The 17,937-nt window shown below is 52.1% G+C and overlaps 1 protein-coding gene across 1 annotated transcript in view; it reads right to left on the bottom strand.

Moving 5' to 3' along the window:
- Positions 1–730: 730 nt before the first annotated feature.
- GPC3 (glypican 3) overlaps positions 731–17,937 on the bottom strand; it is a gene marked incomplete at both ends in the record, with an annotated part of 173,015 nt that continues 155,808 nt past the window's right edge. Inside the window, one exon of the mRNA XM_082488168.1 lies at positions 731–906. Coding sequence (XP_082344294.1) covers positions 731–906 — 176 coding nt within the window. The remainder of the gene's footprint in view (positions 907–17,937) is intronic.

Here is a 17,937-nt window from a genome sequence, read left to right as displayed (position 1 = left end):
GGAGGGGACCGGCCGCTGGCGCTGATGGGCTTTACAGGACCTGGCTGGGAGGCGAACAGCAAAATCACCCGTGACTTGCCCCGGTGTAAGTGTGCTTCGTGCCCACGGGAGCACGGCTCCACGACAATCCCAGCGCACGACAACTCCTCTTCCGTAGCACCTTTCCTCCTGCCTTATGTCTGACTTTCTCTCTCCCGTATTCACACCCCCTCCGTATTACATGCCCGGCCAGATTCCTAGGGGCGAGACTCGAATTTGGAGTAAGTACAAAAACTGCTTGCACTACAGACAAAATCTGTAGTAAGTCAACTAGGACCAGGGGGCTGACGTTTGCTGAGAGTATTCCATAAATCGTAGGTGTTCCGTACCCCATGCACGTTCGAACAACTCAAGATGAAATGCGGTCTTCAACTTAACAGCGATGGAGACCTCAATCGTCAAAAACTGCGAGGAATGCAATTTAATATCAACCTTCTTATATGTAACGGGATTAGCCTTAAAAAGCACTGTTACGTATTTACTAGTTTACCATGAACAAACGCTTTTTTCGTGGGTTTTTTGTGTGTGTGTGAAGATACCGTATTCTTTTATAAAACCGGCCGATTTCTTTTATAAAAACGGTCGTTTGCCCCGTCTTTGGAAATGCGCATACATTTCAGGAGAGGTCCCGAACGTCTTCCTCGTTTAAAAAAAGGCATGGAGAGACACGGAGCGATGCCACCGGCGCCGCTCACGGCTGGTGGCCCAGCAGCAGCGGCAGGAGCAGTGCGACGGCAGCGGCGGGGCTGGGGCGGGGGGCTGCGCTCCCGGGGTCGCCGCTGGGGACCGCGGTGCCGTCTTTGCTTTGCTGGTTCAGAAGCTGCTTGTTTGCAGAGGCATCATCCCCATCCAGGTCGTACGCCAGCTCTGAAAGCAGAAGGAGAGAGGGGGTTAATAAGAGGCGGTGCGTGCCGGCATCCCAACGCACGGCGCGTCCGGCCCCCACCGGCACCGGGGTCCCCGGGGCAGCCCGTGCCGGCAGCCGGGGACGGCTGGGTCCGACTGCGGTTGAAGGCATCTCAGGAAGGATGGCTGGGCTAGTAAGCTTAGCAAACATCTTGTCAGTCCTGCACCCAGCCCTTCCCAGTACCCTACAGCAAACCTCGTGCTTCAAAAGACCAAAAAAATCACAACTATGATGTGTAAGTAAGAAAACAAAAGAGATAAGGGGATCCGGCTCGCTGGAGAGCTACTCCCAAAGAAAATCGGCCGAGCTTCAAGCTTCAGAGGGTGTTTTTAGCAATGCAAGTTGTGTCTGCTCACCAGACACCGCAAGGATGCGTGTGGGGGTGAGGAAAACCAGGCGAGCACAAATAGTCCCCCCCCTCCGAACCCAGAGGCAGCAAAAGGTCTTGCTCACCAAATACCTCCTGGTCGGAGGACCTGAGGAGCTCGGCATTACTGTGTGTGCAAAATATGCTCCTTCCAGCACTTTCAACACATCCATCCCATCCCCTGCCCACCTCATCAAAGTGCCGGAGAGGGAGGAATGCGAGTGGATCACGCACCCCGGGCATGCTGGTGTCGCAACACGGGGACTTTGAGATGAAGCACATGGGAGCTCCAACCTAAGAAAACGCCTGGGATAAGTTTTGATAGCCCTGGAAGAGGGACATGACATTAACGGGGGAAGAGCTTGTGACGACCCGTCACTGGCTGCAAGGGACCTGCTGAGCGGTAAGTCACAGTCTCCCTGGGATGGGGAGGAATTAAAAAAGCCCAAAGAGACAATGTGGAAAGGCAAGAAATCGGCAATTCTCAGGGCCAAGAACAAAAAGCCTGAGGTGTTTTAAGATGCCATCAGCCAGATCCACCTGGAGCGTTTGTAACCGCCGAGCATCTGGACCAAGAGATGCTTGAACTCAAGGCAACGGGCTCCTCGCTCCCCGTCTCGCCCTGCTGCCATCTCCCTCTGGGCTCCAGGTTTCCCGCCTGGATGGGAATCGGTTAAGCGTGTCTTGTCTCATCCCCAGAGCCTGGCCTTTGGAAGTGGGGGAAGCTGGTGGTTTCCATCACAAGAGACCCTGGCTCGAGCCTTTCACAAGCCCTCGTGGATCACCAGCATACTGACGGGTTTGGATCATCCCACCCCACCCCTGAGAAAGAATCCAAGAGGCTGAATAAACACTCCAGCTAAAAAACGCCGCATCAATCCAACGAGCACCACTGCCAAGGCAAACAGGCAGTCTTTCTTAATCAAAAATTCCCAAACACTGCAAAACAAAAGCATCACGATGTCAGCGTGACAAGCGAGTCAGCCCAGGCCATCACAGGGGGTCAGAAATGGCTGAAAGGCAGCAGATAACCACCAGCACGAAGGGCCAAGTGGAAGCAAAATCCACCTGGCAAACTCTGACTTCTCCAGGAGATACCCACAGATATTGGGATTCCTCTTCTCCACAGCTTTCCTGCTTTTCTGCTTAATAGTAGAGATACGCTGCCATCCTCCGGAGCTGCAGACCCCCGGGCAGAGCAGGAAAAGGTACCACCCCTAAAGGGATGCGCCCGGAGGCCACCTCTGCCCATCCCGCGCTGCCTCCCGAGCACAGAAACAGAGAGTCCCTCTGGCACAAGGGATGCTCCGTTTGGGAGCAGCCCGGCTGCACCATCTGATTTTCCCAAGCTTATTTTCTGCGGGATAAGTGAAGGGATTTCATGTTACTAAAATCACAGCAGATTATTTCGCAGTTGGTTGTCTTGCACAAGACTCCTCAACTGGTACAACGTCCCATCAGGGCAACGATGACCTGCCCTGGCACATTTTGGAAGGTGTTTCCACACATTCCAAAAGACTCCTAAAGCCTAAAAGATGCCCCATCGGGGTGCGTGCGTCCAGGCCAGCGATCCGCAGCTGGTGGGCAGAGCTTTTGGGGTAGAACATTCTCTTGTTGGACATCCTGGCAAAACTAAGAAAACCCACGGGAACTGGGTAACTACTCTTGCCGTCGGTCTAGAAAAGAAATTTGGAACAAAGAGAGCGTTTCAGCAAGGTCCGTAACAGCACAAAGGGTTTTGATGTTCCCGTTTAAAGACTCATTCTGCGGTGCTGTAATTTATGAGATGCGAGTTCCCGCGTGCTTCGCGCTGCCGCAGCTGAATCGTGTTGGATACGTTCAGCCAAAGTCTATCAAAATGATCGTTTCAGACATATTCTTTTACAAGGGAAATTATCGAATCCCGGGATTTCACCTGAACTTGAGGAAGGGTAATTTTTTACATCACGGCATTTCACCCAAATGGCAATGGCGATTCCCCCATTCATCCTCTTTGGACAAATTAAAGAGAAGGGAACAGAAACCCTCTTGTCATCAGCGATTTGAGAGCTATTTTCCTCGCCTTGTTTAACTGCTTCAGAAGTTTAGCGCTTGGGCGTGCCGTTTGTTTTCGCTGTTCCTTCCATTGTTTCCTTCTCTGGGCTTATTTGTGCCCAATTGTGTTTTTTAGGCTTGATGGATTTAGCCATACATCTTTTATTTTGTCTTAATAAGGGGCCCGTAACTCTTGCAAAGCCCTTTCGCTTATCTTCGACTGACCTTTGGTACATAGGAGGAAAGGAAAATAAAAAGTATTAGCCTCTAACAGACCTGAGGCAGCTGATAACCAGCTCCAGGCAATAACAACGTTAAAAATATATAATAATAATCATATTTCAAACCCAGAAATCCAAATTAGTAAGTGCAAAATAACCCGAGAGAACTCCGCTGCCCGGCCAGCTTCTGCCTTAAACGTCTCCGCTGCCCCACCTCTGATCACCCACTTCGTTTCCAACAGTTTCCACTACAAAGCGGCCCTTTCGCTTGCAAAGACTTTCTTTTTTTTTTTTTTGGGGGGGGGGGGGGGATAAACTAGAAAAATCTGTTTCTGTTTATAATCAGTCAAAGTCCAGAGGGGATTACCAACAATCTGCGCTAATTACGTATTCAATCTTCACTCATTTTGGCCCCTCTTGTCCTCCGGGCTGCGGATTAGATAATCCCCTTAAAACAATAGTCAATCATTAGCTCTGCTCTTCATTTTCCTTTTTTTTTTTCCACCCCCGCCCCCTACATGCAAGCCGAGCGTGCCGTGCCGTTTCCCGGAGTCCTTCCACAGCTGGTGAAAGGTCTCCAGCCGAACACAAGCCGGTCCCTCCGGAAGCATCTTTTGTGAGCAAAGCCCCTCTAAACTGCATCTTTTGTAAGCAAAGCCCTTCTGACTGCTGCGCTGCGCTTCCAGGACGGCGAAAGCTTCTACGGTCCCGCGGCGCGGGTGACAAAAACCCACCGCCGCCTCTACAACGCGCACTTCCCGCACCCGCAGAAATGAAGCGGCGGCAATTTTTCCCCACGGATTGGGATGAGAACTAGGCGTAGGGACTCTGCGCCAGATTACGGGGCAGGAATCATTGGAAAGGTCTTCTTGCTGAACCACACTAGCTCTGGAGACGGCTACCAAAGATGGCTGAAGCGGGAGGAGATTGGGTTGGAGTTGGTATAAGAAGTCCCACGGCAGCTGGCACAGAAGGAGCCGGGAGGATGAGTCCCGGCACGCAGGCGGCGTTACGGCAGGCATTCCCCTGCCAAATCCCCCGCTGCCTACCGAAACTCCCCTTTCCACCCCTGAAAGGACAACATGGTCTTAAGCAAAAGACTGTTAGCAAAAGCCACTCTGGCAAATGACCTCCAGACCACAGCCCGGAGCCAGGGAATGTCATCTCGCATCTGGGCTGCCCGCCTGCCCCGGCAGATAGCTCCAGCGATGGACCTAATATAGTAACGGACTTGTAATGGATGGCCACACACGAAAACCACGCTTGGCGGTGTCACTCGATAGCAGTGGCGATGGGCGCAAAGGGGATCCCCCCCCCACCCCCCCGGCAAAACCATCGTGCCTAACGCAGCGTGTTCACCGCACGAGGCTGCCGAGTGGGCCAAAGCGCTCGCGGGGACGTGGCGATGGCCCCTGTTTGCAAATGATGGAAACCGCGTGGCGCGAAGGGACTAGGGAAGGCATCGTGACCGCGTGTTTCCAATAAAGCGCAAAACGCATCGGGTAGAAATGCCAGAGACGAGTGGGGCAGCTTGGCGAGCTCCCGCAGCTCTCGTGGTCAGTTGTGAACATCTGCCTGCGCGTGTCCTTCCGGATTTGTCTGGGAAAGCACATGCTGCCATCAACAATGAGAATTACAATCTCCGGGGTGCGTTGCTTTATTTAATTTTTTTAAGCAGCAAGCCTCATCGGTGTGAGGAACAAACTGCCAGAGGATGCAGCAGACTCCAAAGCAAGACCAGACTTCTTAAAGGGAGAGATGTTCGAGTCAAGCCCGAGCTGTTGACTCATTACAAGGTGAAGCGTAAGAGCCTGTGATCCCACAGACCAGACCGCCTGACCCTGGCTGCCAACTGGCTCCAGCTCTACAGCACCAACCACTTCACTCTCACCGGTGTTTCCACCTGAAAGCTAGGAGAACGCTCCAGTTTCATCCCAAGCTCTTTCTGTTGGAACACCAAAAGCTCTGCTCACCTCGGCCTCCAGCTACCCGGCTTTCTCGTGCAAACAGCTCAAACTACAAACACACCTCTGCCTCCACAAAGGCGACATCTGAACCCATCTGAACCCATCCATGGAGTTGCACGGCACACACATCCACGACTACGCGGAGAGAGCCGGGATCCCCAACCCTCTGCTTCTCCAAAACACCTTAAACTCTTCCAAACACCTAGCCAGGCACGGTTTCATCTCACCAGGGAGGTTTTGCCCTCTGGCTTATTACCACTAAAATCCTGGAGCACCAACAGGTTTGCCAGTTGTCTTCTTGCGCAACGAGCTGCAACAGCCCAGCCGTAGGTGCGGCCGCGCCGGCACGTAATTAAAGCGCTGAGCCAGGGCCGGCCACGATGCTTGTGTTGGCACGGTTGCGAGATCACCGAGATGGATGCGCAGCATGTGCATGGTCTTGTGCCTCTGCTTTTCCACCTCCTCCGCAGCAATTTAGGAGGCGCGGCTCTTGGCAAGACGGATTTGGAGAAAAAAAAAAAAAAAAAAGAAGAAGAAAAAAATCCAGCTCAACACCATCCCGCTGCCGCCGGCGATGCGGCCGAGGGAGCCTGGCACGGCTCAGCGGCGAGCGGTAAAACCGACTTCCTGGGCAGAAACCTAAGGGAATGGGGTTTGGGATTGCTGATTTGCAAACCAAAACTCTTACCCCCGCTCGCCTCCTGGATGCATCTCGGCTGCCGGTGTGCTGCTCATGGCCTGCAGCCCGCAGCGCGTGTGCGCCAGCAACCCGAAAACCGCAGGCACCACCGCAAAAACCGGCACCGATTCAGGGGAAGTTCCCCCAGGATTGAAATAACCTGGAGGGTGGCAACCAGGTTGATTTGGGGGGACCGAGTCATCCAGCATAGAGTGGTGAGGAAGCTCTAGCTCAGCCCCACGCCAAGGTGCTGCTCGGGGTACACGGGGCAATTGGCCATGAGCTCTGTGGAGCAGCCAGAATGCACACCCTGGCTCCCCAACCTCCAGCATTACCACAGAAGTCTTGTCCATGGATGTCCTCAAGCTTTCGGTGGGGAAAAGCAACACAACAGCCCCAAAAAACCAACACACCACACGGTATGGGCAGACAGGCTGCACCGTGACCCCAATTCAAGCGACTACTCCTCCACCCCACCTTGGCCAGAGGCTGGTGGGGAGGAAGGGCTATCATTTATGACCTGGGCCCATGTTTACTTCGAAAATATACTCGTTAAATTCCTCTTTGCTCCTTGGTGTGCTCCATATTCGCCCCGAAGAGAATCTGGCGTCTGCAATTGCATTAATCATTTTCCCTTTGGCAGCAAGTGAAAGAGTTTCTGAACTGTACTCGCAGAGCGGAGCCACAAAAACGTGTTTAGCAAAACGCGCTCATGTAATCTATTAAAAATTAACAAATCTCATTAGCATTATTAATTGGAAGCGCCGGAGTCCTTGTACTTTGATGACGAAGCAGCATGCCCCGGTCTGATATCCAGCTGTACCGCCCAGAAAAAGGGCTGCTACCTAAAGGAACTTAGGACAGAAGAACTGAAAAATAGGGAGCTAAACGTGGACAGCCAAAAGCATCTACAAAGGCAGGAGTCAAGAAAGAAAAAGAGGAAAAGCTGGAAACAGAAGAGTACGAATAGAAGTGAAGTGATTTATGAGGCAGCAATGTAGGACTGGGTCAATCAGTGTCCCAGCAGATCCACCGTGTGTCTCAGCCCACCCAGACATGGGGTCACCCTCTCCCGCTTTGGAGCCCTTCAAGGTCTAAGCCCACAAAGCGATCCCTGTTTAAGAGACTGGTTGACAGAGGCCCTTGGGAGGCTGTCCTGAAGGGCAAAGGAGTCCAGGAAGGCTGGACATTCTTCAAGAAGGAAATCCTAAAGGCGCAGGAGCAGGCTGTCCCCATGTGCCGAAAGATGAGCCAGCAGGGAAGACCACCGGCCTGGCCAAACAGAGAGCTTTGGGTGGAACTCAGGGGAAAAAAGAGAATTTATGACCTTTCTAAGATGGCGTGTGCCACTCAGGAGGACTACAAGGACATTGTGAGGTTATGCAGGGAGAAAATTAGAAGGGCCAAAGCTCAACTAGAACTTAATCCAGCTACTGCCATAAAAGACAATAAAAAATGTTTCTATAAATACATTAGCAACAAAAGGAGGGCTAAGGAGAATCTCCATTCTCTGTTGGATGTGGTGGGAAACGTAGTGACAAAGGATGAGGAAAAAGGCTGTGGTACTTAATGCCTTCTTTGCTTCAGTCTTTAGTAGTAAGACCAGTTGTTCTCTGGGTACCCAGCCCCCCCCGAGCTAGGAGACAGGGAGCAGAATGAAGCTCCCATAATCCCAAAGGAAACGGTTAGCGACTTGCCACACCACTTAGACACAAACAAGTCTACGGGGCCAGATGGGTTCCACCGCAGGGTACTGAGGGAGCTAGCGGAAGTGCTCACCAAGCCACTTGCCATCATTTCTCAGCAGTCCTGGTTAACCAGGGAGGTCCCAGTTGACTGCAGGCTAGCAAATGTGATGCCCATCTGCAAGAAGGGCCGTCAGGACAATCTGGAGAATTACTGGCGTGGCAGCCTGGCCTCGGTGCCTGGGAAGGTTATGGAGCAGATCATCTTGAGTGCCACCACGCGGCACACGCAGGACAACCAGGTGATCGGGCCCAGTCAGCACGGGTTCATGAAAGACAGGTCCTGCTTGACAAACCTGATCTTCTTCTATGACAAGGTGACCCGCTTAGTGGATGAGGGAAAGGCTGTGGATGTTGCTTACCTGTACTTTAGTAAAGCCTTTGACACTGTTTCCCACAGCATTCTCCTGGAGAAATCAGCTGCTCATGGCTTGGACGGGCACACTCTTCGCTGGGTAAAAACTGGCTGGAAGGCCAGAGAGTGATGGTGAATGGAGCTAAATCCAGTTTGCGGCCAGTCACAAGTCGTGTTCCCCGGGGCTCAGTACTGGGGCCGGTTCTCTTTAATGTCTTTATCAACGACCTGGATGAGGGGATTGAGTGCACCCTCAGTAAGTTTGCAGAAGACACTAAGTTGGGCGGGACTGTTGATCTCCTGGAGGGTAGGATGGCTCTGCAGAGGGCGTCTGGACAGGCTGGATCAATGGGCTGAGGCCAGTGGTATGAGATTCAACAAGGCCAGTGCTGGGTCCTGCACTTGGGCCACAAGAACCCCATGCAGCGCTACAGGCCTGGGGCAGAGTGGCTGGAGAGCTGCTTGGTGGAAAAGGACCTGGGGGTCTCTGCTCCCAAGGAACAGGCAACAGGAGAAGAGGAAACAGCCTCAAGTTGCGCCAGGGGAGGTTTAGGATGGATATTAGGAAAAACTTCTTCACCGAAAGGGCGGTCAAGCACTGGCACAGGCTGCCCAGGGCAGTGGTGGACTCACCATCTCTGGAGGCATTTAACAGACGGGCAGACGTGGTGCTGAGGGCTGTGGGTTAGTGGTGGACTTGTCAGCGCTGGGGTTAACGGTTGGACTCAATGATCTTAAAGGTCTTTTCCAACCTAAAGGATCCTATGATTCTGATCACTCTGCTGTCACCTGGGGCACCTCGGGGCAGTCTTGATTTTGGGAGCTAGCATTCCCAGTGACAGCAGAGGAAAATTAAATGCTTCGTCTTCCCTCTAAGGACCAAAACCAACATCACATCAAACTGAAATTTTCTCCTTCACCTTTGCTCCCCCAAAAGCTCTTTGGACATGACCAGGACAGGCAGCCCTTGCTTGCTATCTGCTGGCCTTCAACTCCCTGAGCTCAGGAGACTTAGTGACATTCAAGACCCACCACGACATAGTTCTTAGGGGAACAGCGATGGTTCCTGCCTTCCAGATGCCAGCTCCTAAAAGCAGCCTTCAAGGCAGAAGGACATTTCTCAATGCTTGATCAGAAAACCCATGGTGGTGTTGCGGCACCCAGGAACATCTGGCATCTTCTTTTGTGACTCGCCATGTGTGGAAACCAGACTTGAATGGGGCCCAGGGCCACGGCATTCATGCTCCAAATAGGCGACCAGAAATGTGCCACTTCAATCAGAAGGGACCAGGACTTTGCACAGTGTCCACGCTCAGTCAAAAATCCCTGGACATCCATCATTGCCTTATGCTGGTAAGGAAAAGACAAATTAAAGGCGGTTGACACTTTGCTCCTTGAGCATGCACGTAAAGGAAGTACCTGAACAGCACTCCCAGTCCAGGGATCAAACTGACAGAGGCTCCACCGGGCTACAACTCATGACGCCAAGGAAAATAACCTGGAGTGAGATTTTGGGTCATAATCCAAGAATTCTGGTTGGCCATGGACATACCTGCTCAGCCCACAAGTGGAGCGGGCAGGTAGGCTCAGGCACGGTGCTACGCAGGCATCTGCTCAGCCTGCCTCCGCTCCTGGAGAAACTCCCCGAAGTCTTCTGCTCTTACATCGCCCGGGATCACCGGCGTGGATGGAGAGCAAGCTCCCCCTGCCCATGCCGGAGAACCCAGCCAGCCCTGGACTGTTTGCAGAGAGCACGGGTTGAGGTGAGAGCGCTGCCAAGGGAAGGGGAGCCGAGAGGCTACAGCACCACCCAGCTTTTTTAATTGCGTTAAGCTGCTAAAATAAATCAATCAATAAATAAACGAAACCCTGGCTCTGCATTAAAACAACACTAAAGTGACTTCAGCCTATAAAAACGGGGTAATGCAGGAGGCCCTGGGAAACATCACCGTGCCCAACTTCCCCGCTTTATATAGAAAAAGAAGGGTTGGGTTCATAGGTTCGAAGTTTTTAAGAGCTTCAGGTTGTGTTCCCCGCGCTGGAAGGAGCCCCGGGAACAGCCACTGAAGCCTGCAGCCAGGACCTGGCTTTGCACTGCCTTCTGCACGGCTGCAAGAGAAAGACCCAAATTAAACCCAGCTGCTTACCGGGTGCGTGTAACATCTGACACAAAACCGGGGCTGATTCCTGCCCCCTGCCTCCCTCCTGGACTGAGAGGGAAGCAAAGCACCAGTGGAACGACAGTGCTGAAAGCTAGAGCTGGGCGGTGGTGGCAGCTCTGATGGGAAACCCAACGTCATCCCAGCTGAGCGCCAGGACACGGCGGCTGCGGTTCTCGGGCTATGCCGGATCCATCTCATCTCACTTGTTTTTTCCTGGGGGCCCAGGGGCTCCCCATCATGCTCGGAGACCTGCGGGTGGGACCTCATCACACCAGTGCTCATGGCTGGGACCATGGTGGAGCTCAAAGAGGCAACCATGGCTGTTCCCTACCCCAGGAGGAGGAAACAAAGGAGAGGGGGATCAGCTCCCAGGCTCCTGCCCAGCACCTCCCCAGGTCAGCCACGGAGGGTACCGGCATCAGGGGCCGCACAGCTCATGTGGCAGCATCCAAATTGCTCTGGGGACACATCCATCAACAAAGCGAGCAGGTATCAGCCAAGCAGTGAAAAAAGGAGACGACAACGCGAGAGGACCCTGAAGTCCAAGTTCAGGAACGCCTCCCACTCCGTCCTATCTGTAGCACTCACGGCTCAGTCTCAGGAATGTCACAATCGCGGTGGAAAATCAAAATAAAAAGGCTACGTAATCCACTTTGTAAATCCCTTGAAAAATACAAAATCCTCTCTAAAACGGATTACAGAGATTAGAGATAAAAGTTTCCTGGAAATCAAGAATTGCATTTCAGCCTCCCTCCCGCCTCTCCCACCCTCCCAGAAAAAAAAGAAAAGAGAGGGGCTCGTGCCCCACACCACCCCATCGCACTCCTCCCCGGCCATCACCCCGGCCTCGGGGAGCAACAGCAGCTCCCTCCCGCCCCTGAAAACAGCACAGCGGTCTCGACCCGATTTTGCCCTCAATGCTTTTTTGGGGCATTATCTGCCCATTTGGGAGCCGCAGCCAGCCCTGCGGGTGCCCAGCAGAAAAACCCCCTCATAAATCAGGGTGGTCTTCTAAAAATCACGCCGTCTCACTCGGCTGCGCCAATGGTGACAACGTTATCAACAGGGGAAAGGTCAAACGCTCACGTGCCGATGATATCAAAATATCTAGCAGCCACGCTGTTATTAGATTAAAATCAGCATTCTGCTTAAGATTTTGACTCAAGTATCCGAAATCAATGGTGGCAGAACGATTTTCTGTTGGGAATTTTTCTCTCGTGCGAGTTTTTGTGCTTTCGTTCTTATTTGGAACAAACAAAAATATTAAAAAAAAAAAAAAGAAAAAAAAAAAAAGGTTGCAATATTAGCATTCCCCGCAGCAGAGCACACATTCAAGTTCCCGACCTGTTATTGCTCAAGGACTTGTGCAGCTGCAGATGCCAGTTTGGAGCTACAGTTAGGTCACTTTGAATGATGCTCACAGAATAAGGATCAAAACACTTCCAGCTTGATCAAAAGGCCATTTTATGAACATCGCAGCCCGAGTTAAGTGCTGATGTGAATACTTACGTTCGCCCTTATATTAGCTCAGCTTGGCTCTAATAAAATTAACACCCTTTTAAATAACGCACTCAATTTTTATTTGTTTCGTGGGTTCGTGCCTTACGGCTTTGAAAACGTATCCTCAAAACCTTTCCGTCGCTCTGGAAACGTCCAGCTGGGTTCGGATCTGGAAATCAACTGCTTCTCCAGAGGAATAAGGGGGGGTTGCTGCTTTGTATCGTCGCTCCACCTGCTCTAACCTGAATTTATCCACCAAAGGTTGTTCCCCCCCCGCCCCAAAAAAAGAGACTAACGCACTCAGACTCTTTTTTTTTTTTCTTTTCCCCCAGTAGGAATTACTACCTGTAAATAAACAACTACAAACCGAACTACGAGCACCAGCAGCCTCAGTGCTCCTTTGAAAAAGACAAAAGAAAAAAAAAAAAACAAAGCAGGAAAAAAAAACCCAGTGCCTTTTCTGCATTTCACTTGCACATTAGAGGCAAAATGAACTTACCAGTCCGGGACAGGGGACGTCTTATTGGTGCAATACAGCCAGTTAACTGTTCTTTAGAGATATTCATCTCAAAAGCCAGAACAGAAAGAGCATTTTCCCCCCTTTTATTTATTTATCTTTTTTTTTTTTTTTTTGTGCCAACTCACCTTAGCTGAAAAGCACATTGAGATTGTAATTATGGGAAGGCCTCATCTAGTAGATTTGTAAACTCAGCTATCGGCTTGAATTACGGGAATTAGCAAGGCTAATTTAATGTCACTGTTCAAAATAGCTCAGATTTGGAATTTCTTAATGGCCTTAGGAGAAGGAGCCTTTATGCATACTGCAATCTAGGCTTCATTCTTAGACTAAATTCCTTCTCATAGATTTTGTGAATGCCCTGTTTTGTAGCCAACACAAACTCTGTCCAGTAAAATAATGTAAGGACTCAGAATGAAAAGAGATTAGCTGTTCCCTGCTCCTGTTATTTTAAAGCAGAAATAACTTTGGCTTCCACTGATTCATAGACAAAGCTTGAAATGCAAAGCATGCTCAACTCCAGATTCAGCATGAAAAGGACCTTAAAATATTCCCGAGTGCAAGTAATGGACTTATTAGAGGGATGAAAAGAGGCACTTTTCACAGAACCCCAAGCTCTTTAGTCCTGTCATATCAATAATCTCGCCTAAGAATTTCATTCTATTTACATTTCTTTCCCTTCCAAATATCCTGCCTGACTCCTCCGAAATGCAACATTTACGCTTTTAAAGCGTTAATTTATTTCTGTTACTGCTCGGCGGCAAGCGTGCTGTAAAAACGTCTGCAGATCACCCAAAGCGCGCGCGGACGCGATGGCGTCAGGACGGCGCGTGACAGGGAACAACCCCCTACGACGTGCAGTTTTACACCTGACAACCGATAAACGAGGGGGTCATTTTTAAAGACTCGGTTAAAAGCGTCTTCTTTAAATAACGACAGCGGATTGCGCTGGAGCTCAACGTACCTGCAATCTGTTCCCCTCTCTCCTTTATGTTTAACACCCACAAAACCAATGCTGACAGTGAGAGGAAAAAAAAAAAAAAAAAAAAAAAAGGCTTTCTAGATATCAGGAAGAAAATCTGCCTGGATGTCCTTAAGCTACCAAAATATACGCTTTTTGTTTTTACCCAGTTTGCTTAGTCTTTGCAGGATTGTTTAATCTAAAACCAGCACTAAGCAACTAGTAGCAATTTTGCCCCTTTGTTTGAAGAAATGGCTAAAAACCAAAGGCGTTTCAGGAACAAATTACAAAAGCCTGTGGAGAAACACCGGGAAAGCAGATGGAGATGTCCCTGATGGCTCCTTTCTAAGGAGCGAAGGGGGATTTTTTTTTTTTTTCTCCACTGGGCTCCACGTCCCCAGGACAATTTGCACCGGTCAGCACTGTTGTAGCATGGAGGGGATAGAAGATGTGTAGGGCTACATCTGCCCATGGCCCCTGCCCCGACACAGCACCAGAAGCAGCCAAAAAACCCCAAAAGACCCCAAAACACCAGGACACGATGAGCAGCCATCCCGGGACGATGAAGCACAACGCGCGGTACCGGTCAGTGATAATTTTCACAGACCCAACCGCGCGGTTTCGGTCTGGAAAGGCAAAGCACAGCCATTGCACTCTGCCTTTCACCCAAGGGTCTCAGAGCACACCGCAGGCATTAATTACGCCCTCTGCTCTGCAGAGATTAATTAAGCGCTGAAGCCTCATGAGCCCTGAGAGCCGAGCGCAAGCCTCCGTTCACTAACGGCTAAAACTGAGCTGAGGTTGCGACGAGGCTTCACGAGCACTGGTGGGCAAGCCGGGAAAAGCAGGTCCGAGTGCCCGGAGTCGCTCTGCAGCGGTGGCCACCTCCTCCTGGGATGCCTTTAATTCCTCTGGACGTGTCCCAGCAAGTCCCCCCTGTGAAGGTACATTCGAGACTTTGCTCTGAGGACACTCTTTACGGCGAGGCACGGAAACCAGAGAGGCACCAGGGAGCAGGGAGGGTGAGGAGCAGTCCCATCCCACAGCCATCTTCCAGTGCATCCGCTCAGCTCTTATTTTTGAGGACCCCCAGCAGGTCTCTGACATTAGCAGTCATTTTTCCTAACAATGAACTCCACGGCTCTGGTGAGACATCCCACATCCACCCCCCGAGAAGCAACAGAAGCCCCTCAACCTGTTGCTTCCCCGTGCGCCGCTGGCTGCCGCGTCGCCCCTTCCCAGGTGGGACAACCAGCAGAAGACCACCAGGGTGCCTTTTTCTGCCCATCCTCCCAACCCCTCCGGCCACGAGTGGCATTCCCAGCAGCTCCGCCAGCGGAGCCGGGAGAAGGTACCCTGACACTCACGGGTGCTTTGAAATGCTCCAGAAACTGCCGGGGGGGACGCAGCATCCTTCGCCGGGCCAAACCTACGCGCATCCCACAGGGCTCGGGCAGCCTTGGTCAGTCCGGAGGCTTCTCCTGCGATGCTCCAGCAAAGCAGCAAAAGCCTCTCTGCCTCCTGATCCCCCCCCGTTGCGCTCGGGTTGGGCTCACCGGCCACCTCCCCATCTTTCCATCTGCCCGGATGACTCGAGGCATACGCCCCGGGCACAGGTGCCACGCACGCAGTGATGGATTCGGACAAGCACCCGCCGACCCACGACCATCCACCGTCACCGTTTCTTTAGCAACAAAGGCCTGGCTGAAATAGGTGACGAGCGCATTAAAAAATATACGATACCTGCGCGGCAGAGAGCTGGAAGGCAAAGGGGGCTCGCCAGCCCCCTGCAGCTCACAAAAAGTGCTGGCTGTGCTGCAGCTGCAGCCTGGGAAAGCCATTAAGACCACATGGGGTGTCAAATCGTATGTAACATGAGTGCCGGGCTTTGCAGGCACCGCGTGACGGCAGCCCCGCAACCGAGCCGGGCGGAAAGCGGGACCGAAGGGACCGGAGACGACGAGAGTTTCTCAGCGCGCGCCTGCCTGCGCCTCCCAAAACCGGGGAGGATCGGGTGGACGGGCACAGCCCCCCCGAGGAAAGGCAGAGACACGGCGGGTTTGCATGGAAAAAGCGGAGCCCCGCGGGTCAATGCAGAGAAAGTATCCCCCTGCGCATCCCGTCCTGCGGTGGGATGCGGAGGGAGAGATGCTCAGGGAGGGACCCCTCGGAGCAGCGCTCGCTACAGGAGCTCCACCGGTTTGCTTCGCCTCAGGGGTAGCGCAGCCCCGCAGCCGTCCAGTCCCCCAGCCTAGGCTTCAATGGGACGGAAGGGATTTAGGAACCTCCGGGCAATCCCACACAGTGGTCCCGGTTACCTCGTATCCTACAGAACAGGAGCTGCTTAAGTGTTTTTACAGACAGGTTCCTGCTCCTTAATGTACGTAACCGGTCCGGGTTAGCCTTACTGCTATTAGCAACCAAAATCACTCTCAAACCGATTTCTTTCCAACCCAAGCACAGCAGTTCTTTTCATTCAACGTGTAGAAATCCTTCCTCGCTACACCCTTATTTTTGGATTTTATCTTTTTGTTGGTACACAGAACCATTTTTCTTTTTTGTTTGTTTTGGTTTTTTTTGTTTTTTCCACATTTTCTAAGGAGTCCTGGCGGCGGGAAGTTGTTTGTAAATCACACAACTATTTATTTTACTGGAAACATCTGCTTTAACACATTTGTCTTGAAAAAACCTTTTTTTTTTTTTTTTTTTCTTCTTCTTAAACAAAGGTATTAAGCTGCAATGTAAATTGGGCACATCTGTTCATGAGTCACTGCAATAGCGCTGCCTCCAATGCACCAGATCACACGGATCTCCAGGGGCCTGATCCAGCAGAAATTGGAAACTTACTGCTCGCTCTGCTCCCTTTTCCGGCACTACTTTTCCGAGAGTAGTGCTGCCTGATTTAATAAATTAAGGCTGCTAAATAAGAAAGACCTATTTAGCCTCTGCTAATGGCATTAAGCGTCTGGCCCAGCAGACACCGAAGTATCAGCAAGATACTTCAGCTGGTGCCCCGCTCCACGCGCACCCCGGGACTGCGTTCAGTGGAGTTACTGGTGCGGGGGGACTCCAGGCTGTGCCAGACCTACCTCTGCCCACCGTAGTGCCGTACCACTTCTGCTGCCTTCAGCCACCGCGGTTAAAAACATTTGGAGAAGCATAACTGATGGAAAGACATCAGCTGGACCTCCAAGATCAAAACCTGAGCCACCAGCTGGTACTCGTTCACCGGAAACACAAGGGTCAGCAGACCTGTGGGCCCAGGAATCATAGAATCGTTATGGCTGGAAAACACCTTCAAGATCATCAAGTCCAACCGTTATCTAACTCTACCACGTTCCTGAGCACCATATCTAGAGGGCTTTTAAATACACCCAAGGATGGTGGTTCAACACTTCCCTGGGCAGCCTGTGCCAGTCTCTGATAACCCTTTCAGTGTAGAAGTTTTTCCTAATGTCTAACCTAAACCTCCCCTGGCGCAACTTGATGTCATTTCCGCCTGTCCTATCAAGAGCTCAGGAGAAAAACCATTCAGCTTCATTTTCTGGGGTGGCCAGAGAGCATCCCCCAGTGCTTCTGGGGTAAATAAAGCAAATAAGGGGTGGGGAAAAGGCATCAAAAAGGCCAAGGGGATGCCTGGAGAATGCGGATTCAGGATCTCCATCCCCACAAGAGCTGCAAGACCCAAATTGCCCCAGACGCACGCACACCACCTCACCAGGGCAAAGCTTTCGGACTGCCACTGAAGCCCACAGCCAGGCAGGAACATCCCACCAGAGCCCAGGAGGGACACACGGCCCGCGCCCAGCCACAGCGGCTCCCCCGGCACAGCCCACCTGTCCGGGATGAATATATCCCCAAAAAACACCAGGAAGAACTGCTCCATTGGCAAAAGCACCCATGGACTGACCATGCAGCAGCTGTGGGGAGGTGGCCATGCACTGCCACGTGTCGGCTACGCGATGCTGGGCACACCTTATAGAACCACAGAATGGTTTGGGTTGAAAGGGACCTTGAAGACCATCCAGTCCCACGCCTCTGCCCTGGGCAGGGCCACCTCCCCCCAGCCCAGGTTGCTCCCAGCCCCGTCCAACCTGGCCTTGAACACCTCCAGGGATGGGGCAGCCACAGCTGCTCGGGGCACCCTGCGCCAGGGGCTCACCGCCCCCACAGCCAACAATTTCTTCCTCATATCTCGTCTAAATGTCCCCTCTTCCAGTTTGAAGCCATTCCCCCTCGTCCTATCACTCCATGCCCTTGGAAAAAGTCCCTCCCCAGTGCTCCTGGAGCCCCTTTAGGCACTGGAAGGGGCTCTGAGGTCTCCCCGGAGCCTTCTCTTCTCCAGGCTGAACCCCCCCACCTCTCCCAGCCTGTCCTCCCAGCAGAGGGGCTCCAGCCCTCCCAGCATCTCCGGGGCCTCCTCTGGACCTTGAATCTCTTTTAGTCTTTGCAAAGGCAGAAATAAAGCTCCGAGTGCCGGGAC

Source organism: Vanellus vanellus (assembly GCF_965231255.1).
Source record: "Vanellus vanellus genome assembly, chromosome: 10".
Classification (NCBI taxonomy): Eukaryota; Metazoa; Chordata; class Aves; order Charadriiformes; family Charadriidae; genus Vanellus; species Vanellus vanellus.
This window is presented reverse-complemented; position numbering and strand designations above follow the sequence as displayed.